Source organism: Herpailurus yagouaroundi, unplaced genomic scaffold (genome assembly GCF_014898765.1).
Source record: "Herpailurus yagouaroundi ecotype Mexico unplaced genomic scaffold, PumYag 67569, whole genome shotgun sequence".
Classification (NCBI taxonomy): domain Eukaryota; kingdom Metazoa; phylum Chordata; class Mammalia; order Carnivora; family Felidae; genus Herpailurus; species Herpailurus yagouaroundi.
The window spans coordinates 4,265,731-4,281,586 of NW_024420375.1; the positions used below are offsets into that span (position 1 = coordinate 4,265,731).

General features: G+C 37.0%; 1 protein-coding gene across 6 annotated transcripts in view; it reads right to left on the reverse strand.

Moving 5' to 3' along the window:
* The window catches only part of PHKA1 (phosphorylase kinase regulatory subunit alpha 1), a 168,770-nt gene that overhangs the window by 8,084 nt on the left and 144,830 nt on the right, over nt 1-15,856 (reverse strand). For 2 of the 6 annotated variants that reach the window (XM_040467717.1, XM_040467721.1), the window contains 8 exons: nt 13,084-13,163; nt 11,724-11,802; nt 11,460-11,589; nt 6,817-6,918; nt 5,801-5,916; nt 5,625-5,663; nt 3,806-3,856; nt 635-799 (listed from right to left, as the gene is read on the reverse strand). In XM_040467717.1, the coding sequence (XP_040323651.1) occupies nt 635-799; nt 3,806-3,856; nt 5,625-5,663; nt 5,801-5,916; nt 6,817-6,918; nt 11,460-11,589; nt 11,724-11,802; nt 13,084-13,163 (762 nt within the window). The remainder of the gene's footprint in view (nt 1-634; nt 800-3,805; nt 3,857-5,624; nt 5,664-5,800; nt 5,917-6,816; nt 6,919-11,459; nt 11,590-11,723; nt 11,803-13,083; nt 13,164-15,856) is intronic. The other 4 variants (XM_040467719.1, XM_040467722.1, XM_040467720.1 and 1 more) reach the window with 3 other exon arrangements.

The following is a 15,856-nucleotide window of genomic DNA, read 5'->3' on the forward strand; positions in this document are numbered from 1 at the left end:
CTATAAATGAGACCTATGAATGAGTACCATGGTCTTCCTGGCCCTCTAAATCTGTCACAATCATACTGGTGTGATGTCCTCTTAAATGTCTTTGGCAAGCTAGGCCTTTGAAAGAAAAACAAAAATTGGTCACACCAACAAAGGCTTTGGGTCATTAAAATCATTATAATCTTGCATCTATTTAGTAGTTTTAATCCAAGAAAAAATAGAACAGCTTCTTACACTAACTCCTCAGACACTGCAGCAGTTTTACTCTACTGTCAGCACATTACTACAAATAACATTTCCACTCTACAATAGCTACAAAGAAAGCAGACTCTTTATCACCAGATTTTATAAGTAGCAAATGTATCACAAAGTCCAACAATGTTCAAGTATGGGCAAAAGCAGAGAAGTGATGATTTTTGAAATCTAATTTATAAAAAATACCTTAGTGTCAATAATAGAGACTAAATCATAAATAATATCAAAATAATAAATCAACTTCTTTGATTATGTCTTCTAGGTTTTGTCCATATGAGCATATGACATTTATATAATTGTAGTGATGTCACAGTCAAGTCATATCTCAGCCAAGGAGACTGAGGATATCAAGTGGGAAAATAAAGATACATCTACAATGTGTTATGCTTACCTTCTGTAAAACTTTCCATACTTTTTGATAAAATCCAATTGGCACTCTGTTCAGTGCTCCATCTAGCCTTCTTCGGCGTTGCCACTGACCTTGACGATTATCTTTAGATGTCTGTTCACCTCTAGGAAAGGACCCACTACTTGGAGTCACAGATGTTCCAGGTGACTTGGGAGAAGAGGAGAGGAAAGAACATAAATCAAAAGCTATCTCTGTTCTTCTGAGAAAGTATTATAGCATAGTGAATAATAAACACTCTCAGTAGAATTAGAAACCACATATTAAGTGTAACACCCAAGATAAAGAGGTTACAGTGAAGCTAGTAGACTTATGAGTAGCTAGCAACAATGTAAACCTTTGTAAATCTAGATCCTTTTAGAAAGCAATCTAGTGATACTTAAATAGTGCCATACAAATATCGATGACCTGGGAGTTTCTTAGCTGTCTCTTTCCTTGGTTATCTCTGTTAAAATTCCAGCTGGTCTATGGCTTAGCTTGTTGCTTTCATGGGCTATAATACAAGCCTCAACCAAATTAAAAGAATTGAAATCAGATAAAGCATGTTCTCTGACTACAATGAAATTAAATTAGAAATAAAAAACACAAGGAAATTTAGGAAATTTACAAATATGTGGAAATTAAACAATATGCCTCTATATAACTGGTGGTTTAAGAAAGAGATCACAAGGAAAATTAGAAAACACTCTGAGATAAATGAAAATGAAAATACAACATGCCAAAATTTATGGGACGCAGCTGAAACAATGCTTTAAAGAGAAATTTATGTCATAGATGCTTGTATTAAAAAAGAAGAAATATCTCAAATTGATAGCCAAACAATGAAAAAAACCTTCAGACAATGAAACAAACAAGAGCAAGCTAAGCCAAAAGCAAGAAGGAAGAAAATAATAAACAGTGCAGGAGAAAGAAATAAAATAGAGAATAGAAAAGCAACAGAGAAAAGCAATGAAACTAAAATTTGTTTCTTTGACAGTAAATATAAACTAAATTGACAAATATTTAGCTCCCCCTCAAAAAGTTAAGACTGAATGTATTAAAATCAGGACAGAAAGAGGGAACATCACCTCTGACTTTAAAGAAACAAAAAGGACTCTAAGGACGTACCATCAGCAGCCATACGTCAACAAATTACATAACTTAGATGAAATGGACAAATTCCTAGAAAGACATAAACTATCCAACCTGACTCAAGAAGAAACAGAAAGTCTGAATAGATCTATAATAGAGATCAAATTAGTAATTATAAAACTTCCCACAAAGAAAAACTCAGGCACAGATGGCTTCACTGGTTAATTCTATCAAACATTTAAAGATTAATTATCAGTTCCTAACAAACTCTCCCAAAAAAAGAGAAGGAACTTTCCAACTCATTTTGAGGCCAGTATTACCCTTATTCCAAAATCAAAGACACACAGGAAAACTACAGATCAATATCCCTTCTGAATATAGATACAAAAATCAACAAAATACTAGCAAACCAAATTCAGCAACATAGAAAAGAATTATGCACCATGATGAAATAGAATTTACTACAGAAACTCAAGGTTTCACATCCAGACATCAATTAATGTAATACACCACATCAGGAGAATAAAGGATAAAAACCACATCATCCTAATAGATGCAGAAAAAGCATTCAATAAAATCTAACACTCCTTCATGATAAAGACACTCAACAAACTAGAGACAGAGGGGAACTTCATCAATCTAATAAAGTACATCTACAAAACCCCACAGCTGGCATCATAACAAATGGTCAAAGACTGAATGTTTTTCCTCTTAAGTTTAGAGGATAGTTTAGAATAACACAAAGATGTTTTTACTCTTGCTACTTCTAATCAGCATTGCACTAGAGGTTCTAGTCAGTGCTATTAAGCAAGAAAAGAAATAAAAGACATCCAGAGTGAAAGGAAAAAGTAAAACTACATCTGCAAATGACATAATCTTATATATAAGGAATTCACTGAAAGACAGAACTGACAAATGAGTTCAGTAAAATTGCACAATATAAGATCAATATAAAAATCACTTGTAATTTCTAAACACTAGCAATCAACAATCTGCAAATGAAATTAAGAAAAAAATTTCATTTAAAATAGCATCTGAAAGAATAAAATACTTAGGAATAAATTTAATAAAAGAAGTATAAAACATATACTCTGAAAACTACCAGACATTTTGAAAGAAATTAAAAACCTAAATAAATGGAAAGAAATCCCATGTTCATGGATCAGAAGACTTAACATTGTTAAGGTGGCAATACCCTTTAAATTTATCTACAGATTGAAATTTATCTATAGTCTTCATCATAATCCCAACTAGGTTCTTTGCAGAAATTGACAAGTTTATCCTAACACTCACATGGAAATTCAAGGGACCCATGATAGCTAATACAACCTTAAAAAACAAAAAAACAAAAAACAAAAAACAAACAACAAACAAACAGCAAAAAAGTTGGAGTTGCCTTAATCTCTTCAGTTTAAGAAATCTGAAGTCAGAGGCCATTACATTGGTTTAAACTAAGGAAATCTAATCAGAAATCAGTCTTCCTAAAATGTAAACTTCATGATGGCAAGGACCATATCCGTTCTGTTGTTTATTGTATTTCCAGTGCCTGGTACAAAATTGGCACTCAATAAATATTTACTAAGTACATTACTAATCAGAATAACAGCCAATCCAGTGGCTTTCAAACTTAAAAGTATATCAGAATCACCTGGAAAGCTTATTAAAACACAGACTGGTGGGCCTTACCCAGCCTTTCTGATTCAGTAGGCCTAGGGTGGGGACCAAGATTTTACATTTCTAAGAAGCTCCCAGGGGATGCTGATACCATCTACTACAGTGCCTGGCACCTAGTATACATGCAATTAATTATATTAGTTGAAAGAATAAATGCATAAACAGACACTTAAGTACTTATTAAATTGAATTTTGTTTTCTCTGAAATGGAAAAGAGGCTAGAACTGAACCCCTTTTGCTACCCCTTGTAGGAAAACAAATGGAAAGATTTTACCCCCATACATGAAGTTGATTTATAGTTATTTTAGTTCTTGATTCATTTTGGTTTTCTTTTCAGTCAGTATATGTCATGACTTATATAACAGCATATTCAAAGTACTTGTGAATGGTATATAATATAACAGCAGTTACCAGAAAAGATGGTGATGTCAAATCTATACCCAAGGGATGACCACCATTGGACTATAAAACAAAATTAGAAAATAAGATTTTAGAAGAGATGAGGCAAGGCAAACATTATTTGTGTTTAAAAACATATTAGTAGGGTAAAATTACAGACTATTCAAGTAACTAGCCAGCATGTTATTATTTAAAAAGCTGATGAAATAGCCTTACTCCAGAAGCCATGGTAAAAGGTACAGAAAAACTGCCTTTAAAAATATTTTTTCCCATGATCAGAAAAAAGGGCATTGGTGAGTGGTAGAGAAAAGGGTTTAGAACAATACAAAATACCAGACAGGCAAGTAAGGATGGAAATCAATAATTAGAAATTAGAAAGTAATGAAAATTTAGGTCTCTCAATCCTTGACATTATAGTCCTAATGATTTTGCCTTTCTTGTATTCCTATAGGTAGTGGATGTGTAAAAAAAGGAATTAAATGATATAGCTGGATAGGTCAAGTCCTTAATATCATAGTAATCTAGCTGGGAACACGGACTTCAAGTTCTAAATATATAATGAACTTGTAAGTAATACTGTGTAACTATAAACAACTATAAAAAATATTTAGCCAATCACTCTCAGCCAAAACAAGGACTGTTTACCAACAACATCAGTTTAACTCCTCAGTATGAAACATAGTTCTTTCACCTTTCAGATAGGAAAATGTTCAGGTTATCCACATTATCTGTGAAAAAACCTGTACTAGTTAACAGTTTCCTATTAGTCCATTCAGTTCTTACCCTTGCATAATATGAATCTGAAAAGTTTCCTTCAAATTAAACTTCAAGCATTGGCTCATTCTTGTCCTAAATGGTTCTGACTCCCATAAAACCTCCAACAAAAAATTTCCATTTTGTCTCTCCTCTTCTGGATGTGCTTTAGTACTGCAAGCTACCATAAGTCAGGAGGAGTAGTTTTAAGATTTTCATAAAAAGTGCTACTAGGGGAGACCAAATCAGTACCTTCTCAATTTGGAGACTCTGAAAATCACATGATTTCCCAGAGTTTTGAATAAAGCTATGGAAGTTTGTGTTAAGTATTTCTTTGTAGAGCATAATAATTCATCTATTCTCAGCTGCAAGGAAAATGAGTAAGAGGCTACAGTATGATGTCTGATAATTCCCATCAGCTCCCTGAATGATTTCAATGTTTTACCTCTATGTATCCACAACACCTTTTGTATCCCTCTCTCATGACAATGATAAAAATATAATTTGGGGGAAATACCTGAAACTAGATATTTTTTTGAAATTTTAGGGAGAGAGGAAGAGAAAGAGAGTGAGCAGGAGAGAGGGGCAGAGGGGAAGAGAGAGAATCTTAAGCAGGCTCCATGCTCAGCACGGTGCCTGACATGGGGCTTGATCCCTTGACCTGAGCAGAAACCAAGAGTTGGATGCTCAAGTGACTGAGCCACCCAGGAGCCCCAAGAAACTAGATTTTTAAAAAGGCCCTCATCCAATCTGGTGTTCTCTCTAGTACCTGTTCTTAAACGTAAGGAAATGGAGTCTAGTTGCATAGAGAAAATTAATTCCAAAATTACATGTTAATTCTAATAAGAGGAACTCAGGGTTTCAATTTCTTGCTAACAGAAACGAATTACTTTCCTCCTAAAATTAGCAAAACAGTTTGGTCCAGAAAAGGAAAGCTATCTATAAAATGAATGTTACAAAGGAGAATCAAGCGACTCTGTGGTTTGTTATCTTACTTGTAAAAAGGCCATGAGCTCATGCATGTTATATAGAACTAAAGGCAGGTTAAATTATGTTAAAGTATCCCTAGTTGTTTCACCTGACTCTCAGTTGAGATAGATAGTCTACGAAATTCCGCCTGAAAAATAAATGGCTCCAATTAAACACGGGATATGAAACAAAATACACGATCCCAACAAAGATCAATTCCAAAAGGATGTTCTTTAACATGACAATATCCCAGCTAATCTCCCGAGATATCCCAAGATGTCTTACCTGCTTTATCTCACTTTTTAACTGCATTATCCCAGTTCGTTCTGTTTTGGTTGCCCCGACAGCACCAATCTCATGGATGGAAATAGCAGGGCTGACATTTGAATCAGTGGGACGAACTACATAGCATGACAGATTAAACAGAAAGAGAGAGGACAATCAGGTTCAAATAATTTTGTCCACCATGCTTAGAAGACTTAGATATATGTCCTCCTTTTATGTTAATAATAATAATGAAAATAACCCACTATATAACCTTGCTATTCAAAGTGTGGTCCATACACCAGCAGCATCAGCATCACCTAGGAGCTTGTTAGTAGAATCTTGGGTACCACTTCAGGCCTACTGAATCAGTCTATACTTTTGCAAGTTCCCCACATGATCCTTATGCACAGTAAGGCTTGAGAAGCAGTGTTTTATGACTTTCTTTTACCATTCAAAGGTCTAGCATCCATCCAACTGAAATTACATGTTTATCCTAAGCCTAAAAGTGGAGCAGGAAAGATAACCTTTTTCATTTGCTCTGTTTTAGGTACTTGGCACCAAACACCATTGCCAAAACACCAAGTGCCAAGTGGAGGATTAATTTGCAACAGACCTTAAGATGTATGTGAATTCACAGGTGAAAGGATATATCTGATATATCTGATACACCCAGACACACCACTGCAAACACTATTAAATTACTGCCAAATGGAATACAAGAAAGTTTCAAATGATACGGGTTGTCAGTTGTCCTAAAGTAGAGATTCAGGATAATGTAAAGGAATCAATAGAACAGTGCAAAAACAAAAGATGATGGCAATCCACTTAGTTGATTTATCATTTAAGGAGAAAAAAAGAGACATATACAGTAGTTTCCAAATCTTGTTCCAGAAGACAGCTTTGCTTTTAACTGTTTCATATACTGGGGTTCTATTTAGTTGGGGGAAAGTTTCCTCAGATAAAAGAAAAACATTTTAAAATCAAACGAGACCAAACTAACACCCTAAAATGGAAATGTGGTTATTCAATCTTACCACTTCGTTCCACTCCGAACTCCTTGCCACTGAGAATGTGATGCAGGAGATTCTTCATGGCTGAAGGACTGAGATTCATCAGGCCGTCTGTGGCTTCCTCAGCTAGTTATCAGAAATGTTAGTACAGAGGACCACAATTTGCCTGACATACCCACCCTATTTTGTTCTCTATTTCCTTTCTTTCTTAGAATTTCTGAGTTATTTGATTGATTGGAAAAATAGAATTACAAATAAATTCTTCACACCACACTGTCCGGGTATTCATAGTGCAATAGATTTCTTTTTTAGAGTAGGGGGAGAGAGAAAGAGAATCTTATTCTTAAGTAGGCTCCAAGCTCAGTGTGGAGCTCAATGAGGGGTTTGATCTCAGGACCATGAGATCCTGACCTGAGCTGAAATCAGGAGTCAGATGCTTGACTGATTGAGCCACCCATGCGCCCTGCATACTGCAATAGATTCTTTTTTTTTAAATTTATTTATTTATTTTGAGAGAGAGAGAGAGAGAGAGAGTGAGCGCAAGCATGAAGGTGGGGTGGGGCAGAGAGAGAGAGAGAGAGAGAGAGAGAGAGAGAGAGAGAGAATATCTGAAGTAGGCTCCAGGCTCCAAGCTGTTAGCATACAGCCCGACATGGGGTTTGAACTCACAGATGCGAGATCATGACTTGAACTGAAGTCAGAAGCTTAACTGACTGAGCCACACAGGCGCCCCTGCAATAGATTCTTAATAATTTAAAGACTGATTATCCAGTTTATGGCTAATCAGATTCTTGATTTCTTCTTCATCCTCTTTCCACACCATTAATCTTGATCATAGATACTTGATCATAGTATCACTGTCTTGATTACCTCAGCTTTGTGATATACCTTGACCTCTAGAATTGTAATGCACCATAATCAAGACTATGATACTGGCATAAAAACAGGCACATAGATCAATGGAATGGAATAGAAAACCCAGAAATGAACCTACAACTATATGGTCAACTAATCTTCGACAAAGCAGGAAAGAATATTCAATGGGAATAAGTCTCTTCAACAGATGGTGTTAGGAATATTGGACAGCGACATGCAGAAGAATGAAGTTGAACCACTTTCTTATACCAGACACAAAAATAAATTCAAAATGGATGAGAGACCTAAGTGTGAGACCTGAAACCATAAAAACCCTACAAGATAGTATAGGCAGTAGTCTCTTTGAAACTGGCTGTAGCAACTTCCTTCTAGCTGTGTCTCCTGAGGCAAGGGAAACAAAAGCAAAAATAAACTATTGGGATTATATCCAAATGAAAATGTTCTGCACAGCAAAGAAACAATCAACAAACCTAAAAGGCAACCGATGGAATGGGAGAAGATATTTGCAAATAACATATCTGATAAAGGGTTAGTATCCAAAATATAAGAAGTTGTAAACTCATCACCCAAAAAACAAATAATCCAGTTAAGAAATGGGCAGAAGACATAAATGGAGATTTTTCCAAAGAAGACATACAGATAGATGGCTAACAGACACATGAAAAGAGGCTCAATATCACTCCTCATCAGACAAATACAAATCAAAACTACAATGAGATATTGCCTCACATCAGTCAAAATGGTTAAAATTAACAACACAGGAAACAGCAGGTATTGGTGAGGATGCAGATAAAGGGGAACCCTCTAACACTTTTGGTGGGAATGCGAACTGGTGCAGCCACTGTGGAAAACAGTATGGAGGTCCCTCAAAAAGTTAAAAGTAGAATTCCCTGCAGCGCCTGGGTGGCTCAGTCGGTTGAGCGTCCAACTTCAGCCCAGGTCATGATCCCACGCTTTGTGAATTCGAGCCCCACATCGGGCTCTGTGCTGACAGCTCAGAGCCTGGATCCTGCTTTAGATTCTGTGTCTCCCTCTCTTTCTCTGCCCCTCCCCCATTCTGTCTCTCTGTCTCCCAAAACTAAATAAACATTAAAAAAAAAAAAAGAATTCCCTACGATTCAGAAATTGTGCTATTAGGTATTTATCTAAAGGATACAGGGGTGCCTGGGTGGCTCAGTCGGTTAAGCATCTGACTTTGGCTCAGGTCATGATCTCACGGTTTGTGGGTTCGAGCCCCACATCAGGCTCTGTGCTGACAGCTTGGAGCCTGGAACCTGCTTCAGATTCTGTATCTCCCTCTTGCTCTGCTCCTACCCCAACTCGTGCTCTGTTTCTGTCTCAAAAATAAATAAATATAAAAAAAATTAAAGGATACAAAAATGCTGATTGGAAGGGCACATGCACCCCATTGTTTTTAGCAGCATTATCAACAATAGTCAAATTATGGAAAGAGCCCAAATGTCCACCGACTGATGAATGGATAAAGATGTGATGTATATATACAATGGAATATTACTCAGACCAAGAAAAGAATGAAATCTTTGAATCTTGCCATTTGCAATGACATGGATGGAGCTAGAGCGTATTATGCTAAGTGAAATAACTCAGTCAGAGAAAGACAAATACAATATGATTTCACTCATATGTGGAACTTAAGAAAAAGAAACAGAGGAACACAGGGGAAGCAAGAGAGGAAAACCAGAAAACAGACTCTTAACTATAGAGAACAAACTGAGGGTTGCTGGAGGGGAGATGCCCGGGCCCGCCCGCAAGGGGTTAAAGGGATGATGGCCATTAAGGAGGGCACTTGTAGTGAAGAGCACCTGGTGTTGTATAGAAGTGTTGAATCCCTAGCTTGTACACCTGAAACTAATATTACATTATATGTTAACTAACTGGAATTTAAATAAAAACTTGAAAAAGATAAAAAATCAGACAGTTAGTGAGACCTTACTACATGTTGGTCATGACTTTACACAATGTTAGTAACAAACAGGTAGGACATGGCACTTGACCTTGAGAAGCTAAGCAACTATTTGGGAGAGATCACATATGTAAACAAAATAAACAACAATAAACATGACTATATTAAGTGCCAAATGAGAGGTACAGACAATAAATGCTTTGGAAATCAGAGAAGACATCAATCTTCAAGGATGTTGAGTGATAAAATTATTGGGAAATACTGTTGAAGTAGGAGGTAGGGGTCAGACTGTTGGGGGTCTTGAATATCACACCCAGGGATCTTGACTTTATCCTTGTAAGAAATAAAGAGCCATGGTTTTGATGAATCCATAGGAAAAAAAATACGTAAGAGGTAAAGAAAAGTGAAGAATGTTTGAGGATTTTTCCCTTCTTGAGGTTTATTATTAAATAATTAGACCTTAATAAAATATCCCTTGATACATGGCTAGAGAATATATGTATGTGTATAATGTAATACATATAATCCATAACAATGTGCTAAATTGGAAATCATATGGAATCAGAAAGACTTGGACTCAAATTGTACTATTTACTAGATGTGTAACTTTAGGCAAGTTATTTAATCTCTCTGAAATTCAGATGACTTATTGGTAAAAGTGGAACAGAAATACCTTTTGCAGAAGGTTGTTGTAAGGATCAAATGAAATAATGTATATAAATATAAAGCAAAAAGCACACAGTCTGCATATGGTAGGTATAAAATAATCATTATTTTCCTTTAAAGGGTTATTTTAATATAATTATCTTATGTAATTTAGGTTAGGCTCATGCAAAAAAATTAGCTATTTGTTAATAGCTCAATTAAAAGCCTTTTGGGGAAATGTAACAGAAACAATGGCTAACATTGAGTTTTACAACTCTATTTTCATTTTTGTATGCAGTCCCTATCTCTATTATTTTATCATTCTTAGAAATCAAACAAATATCAATGGAAAAATAGTCATGCCACGTGGGTCCCTTTCCCTCTCTCACACTGTATACAATTCTGTGCTACAGCTTCTACAGGCCCCAGGTTTTCTTCTAACTAAAACTGTTATCTTGCCAAATACAGCTATAGTTAATTTCAAAGAGACTCCTGTCAGAAAATTTTCATAGAAATACAGCTTTCCTTTATTCAATCCTGTTGTTGACTAGACAGGATACTAACATTATGATCAAACTGATGTGGTGACTCAGTCTGGTTCGAGAAGTTGCACTGCCTGAGTCAGAATCAAAACCAGTCTGTCACGTTCAAATTCGAAGCACACTTAGGCTCACTCTAGGAGTTAGAAGGAATGTAATTTGGAGTGCAGAGCCCCCAAGAGGTGGAATTTTGAAATTGCAGAACTAATACATAAATTTGTCATAATTATCAGTCTCTTGATTTATATAAATACAGATTGACTAACATGGGAACAAGATTGCTATATGCAGCTTCTGAGCTACCGATAAAATGTTTTAGCTTTCTTTCCCTCTTGATCCAAAACTCAATAGACTGACATTAAAAATTTTTTTATATGTTTATTTATTATTGAGAGAGAGACACACACACAGAGCATGAGCAGGGGAGGGGCAGAGAGAGGGGGAGACACAGAATCCGAAGCAGGCTCCAGGCTCTGAGCTGTCAGCACAGAGCCCGATGTGGGGCTTTAACTCACAAACTGCAAGATCATGACCTGAGCCGAAGTCAGTCGCCCAACCAACTGAGCCACCCAGGCGCCCCAGTAGACCTACATCAAAAGTGAATTCTGCCTCTGCCTCTCTCTCTCTCTCAAAATAAACCGAAAAAAGTGAATTCTGTCAAAAATAGTTACTAAAACGAATACCTGAGCATCGAAGGGAATGGGCCAGTTCTGTTGCCATAACTTGTATGATTAGACCAATTCGAAGTCGAAACATTTCGGCAAAGAGGCCAGGCTGAGTTCGCATATACATGGCTAGATACACCATTATTTCCTGTGCATGGAATGAATATAGACAGAAATTATGGCCCAGGTCGCATAAGGCCTATTTTGTAGTCTTCAGAAACTGCCAAATCAATTGAAAACAAAAATATCAATCACCATACTAAACTTCATAATTCTGCTCACCTGCGTAAGAATGGAAATGCTCATGTCCCCTTCACTGGCTTCATCTATCAGCTGAGTGAGCACTTCATAGGGCAGAGGTCTGAGGGAGAAGACAGTGAAGAAAGAGAAAACTCTGTGATTATTTAAGCCTGAATACATGGAGAAAATAAAAAAGCTCCTCCCAAGTCCAAGTCACCTCTTTAATGTCTCATTACTGGTAGCATCTGGTTCATTTAGTGTTCAAAGTTCATTGCCACCCCAAACCACTCTGGCCTATATCAACTCAGGAAAGCTCTCCTCTCTCCTCTTTAAACCTGGATTGCCCTTCTCCTTCAAAATTTTATGTAAAACTTGCCTGATGAGGTCCTTCCAGATCAGTATTTCAAGGTTAATTCTTAACATATGACAAGTAACTGTTATGGCTAGAAAGTAATGAACTAAATTTAAGCTGTACCTTTTGGAAACCATTTTATTACTTTATGATCACACCTTAGTTATACTTATTTTCTAGTTTCATCAGTTTACACACACACATGCACACACACACACACACACACACACACACACAGGTATGCATACCTCTTCCCACACTTGTGACTCTTCTGTTGATATTAAGTACTCTGGGGGAATGGGATATGGACCATGCCATCTTCTTTTGGATTGTCACAGTAGTCACAAATTGATCAGATATGTGATTAAAAAAAACCCTCTGTTTGCTGAGAGTAAGGTATTATGGGTTGAATTGTGTCCTGTCAAAGTTCATACGTTGAAATCCTAACCCCTAGTACCTCAGAGTGTGACCTTATTTGGAGATGAGGTCTTTCCAGAGGTAATTAAGTTAGAGTGAGGTCATTGGGTGGGCCTTCATCCAGTATCACTAGTGTCCTTATATGAAAATTTGGGAAATTTGGACACAAAAATATACATAGAGGGAAGAAATGTGAAGAGATATAGGGAGAAAATAGCTATCTACATGCCAAAGAGAGAGGCCTGGAAGAAAGTCTAGAGTACAGCTGATTTTTTGTGGGTGCTCATTGTAGTTGCCTGTCCTATTTCAGACTGTTTTCCAATGTGAGGTTTGGGAAAGACAATAAGTAAAAAACAAGCACAAAACCAAAAACCATCACCACCACCACCACTACCAACAAAAAGCCCTAAAAAGCAAATTACATTTGAGTACTACTTCCTGTGAATTTTCTCTTTCATTTACTCATGTTCTGTCATTATCAACATTCTCATGACAAGTGTCTCTGAAAGAAGCCCACACAGGTAGGACATTATTATCTACTGATAGATTAGGGCAAGAGAATTGTGGTCAGTCCACACAGCTCCTTAAAGGCTCAGAGAAGCTTGAGCAAACCCAACCAAAAGTCATACTCACGCAGAGATGGTCTTCTCTCGAGGTTCTGGAGGGAGTCCCACTGTCAAATGTTTCTGGTGGGAGAGAAGGTCTGTGCAGGCCTAAGAAGAGATGGCATAACAGCATTATCCCTCCCATAACATGCCGGATTTCCAAGACAATTACTTTTCTCAGCCTACAAACCTTTGTTCCCTCTTAATTTATTGATACGCCAAACCCTCTTTCTCAGGAAATCCCATGAAGATAGCAAAAGAGAGATTTTTTTAGGAAGAAACAATGAAGGATTTTTATCTCCTAAGAGGTAGGAATTTTTAGTCTACTGTAAATTCATTCTTAAGATGTAGAATTCTTATAGTTTATAACATCTTATATTTGACATTCACAAGCAAAAAGCTAATTGAGTATCAGGAACTTTATGTGAGGAAGACAACATCTCAAATTATTAAGATGCTGTGGTTGCCTTAAAAATCCATTATGGAAACCAATTTAAAAAAAGGACCTCCATTTAACAAAGTCACAAGATATAAAATCAATGTACAGAAATTGGTTGCATTTCTATATACCAATAATGAAGCAGCAGAAAGAGAAATCAAGGAATCGATCCCACTTACAACTGCACCTACCATAAGATACCTAGAAATAAACCTAACCAAAGAGGTAAAAGATCTGTGCACTGAAAACTATAGAAAGCTTCTGAGAAGAATATTAGAAGACACAAAGAAATGGAAAAACATTCCATGCTTATGGATTGGAAGAACAAATATTGTTAAAATGTTGATACTACCCAAAGCAATCTACACATTCAATGCAATCCCTATCAAAATAACACCAGCATTCTTCACAGAGCTAGAACAATCAATCCTAAAATTTGTATGGGACCATTAAAGACCCTGAATAGCCAAAGAAATGCTGGTAAAGAAAACCAAATCTGGATGCATCACAATTCCGGACTTCAAGCTGTATTACAAAGCTGTAATCATCAAGACAGTGTGGTACTGGCACAAAAACAGACACATAGATCAATGGAACAGAATAGAGAACCTGGTAATGGACCTACAAATGTATGGCCAATTAATATTCAATGAAGCAAGAAAGAGTATCCAATGGAAAAAAGTCTCTTCAGCAAACATTTCCAGGAGAACTGGATGGTGACATGCAGAAGAATGAACCTGGACCACTTTCTTACACCATACACAAAAATAAACTCAAAATGGATGAAAGACCTCAATGTAAGACAGGAAGTCATCAAAATCCTCAAGGAGAAAGCAGGCAAAAACCTCTTTGATCTTGCCCTCAACAACTTCTTACTCAACAGGTCTCCGGAGGCAAGGGAAACAAAAGCAAAAATGAACTACTGGGACCTCGTCAAAACAAAAATCTTCTGCACAGCGAAGGAAACAATCAGCAAAACTAAAAGGCAACTGACAGAATGGGAGAACATATTTGCAAATGACATATCAGATAAAGGGTTAGTATCCAAAATCTGTAAAGAACTTATCAAACTCAACACCCAAAACACAAATAATCCAGTGAAGAAATGGGCAAAAGACATGAATAGACACTTCTCCAAGGAAGACATCAAGATGGCCAATTGACACATGAAAAAATGCTCGACTTCACTCATCATCAGGGAAGTACAAATCAAAACCACAATGAGATACCACCTTACACCTGCCAGAATGGCTAACATTAACAACTCAGGCAACAACAGGTGTTGGCGAGGATGCAGAGAAAGAGGGTCTCTTTTGCATTGTTGGTGGGAATGCAAGCTGGTGCAGCCACTCTGGAAAACAGTTTGGAGGTTCCTCAAAAAAACTAAAACTAGAACTACCCTATGACCCAGCAATTGCACTACTAGGCATTTATCCATGGGATACAGGTGTGCTGTTTCGAAGGGACGCATGCACCCCCATGTTTATAGCAGCACTATCAACAATAGCCGAAGTATGGAAAGAGCCCAAATGTCCATCGATAGATGAATGGATAAAGAAAATGTGGTGTATATATACAATGGAGTATTATTCTGCAATCAAAAAGAATGAAATCTTGCCATTTGCAACTATGTGGATGGAACTGGAGGGTACTGTGCTAAGTGAAATTAGTCAGAGAAAGACAAAAATCATATGACTTTACTTATATGAGGACTTTAAGAGACAAAACAGATGAACATAAGGGAAGGGAAACAAAAATAATATAAAAACAGGGAGGGGGGCGCCTGGGTGGCGCAGTCGGTTAAGCGTCCGACTTCAGCCAGGTCACGATCTCGTGGTCCGTGAGTTCGAGCCCCGCGTCGGGCTCTGGGCTGATGGCTCGGAGCCTGGAGCCTCTTTCCGATTCTGTGTCTCCCTCTCTCTCTGCCCCTCCCCTGTTCATGCTCTGTCTCTCTCTGTCCCAAAAATAAATAAACGTTGAAAAAAAAAAAAAAACAGGGAGGGGGACAAAACAGAAGAGACTGTAAATATGGAGAACAAACTGAGGGTTGCTGGAGGGATTGTGGGAGGGGGAATGGGCTAAAAGGGTAAGGGTCATTAAGGAATCTACTCCTGAAATCATTATTTCACTATATGCTAAATAATTTGGATGTAAATTTTAAAAAATAAAAAATAAAATTAAAAAAAATTAAAAAAAATTCAAAATAGATTAAAGACCTAAATATGAGACAGGAAACCATGAAAATCCTACAGAAGAAAACAGGTAGCAACCTTTTTGACCTTGGCTGCAGCAACTTTTTATTAGACATGTCTCTGGAGGCAAGGGAAACAAAAGCAAATGGGAACTATTGGGACCTCACCAT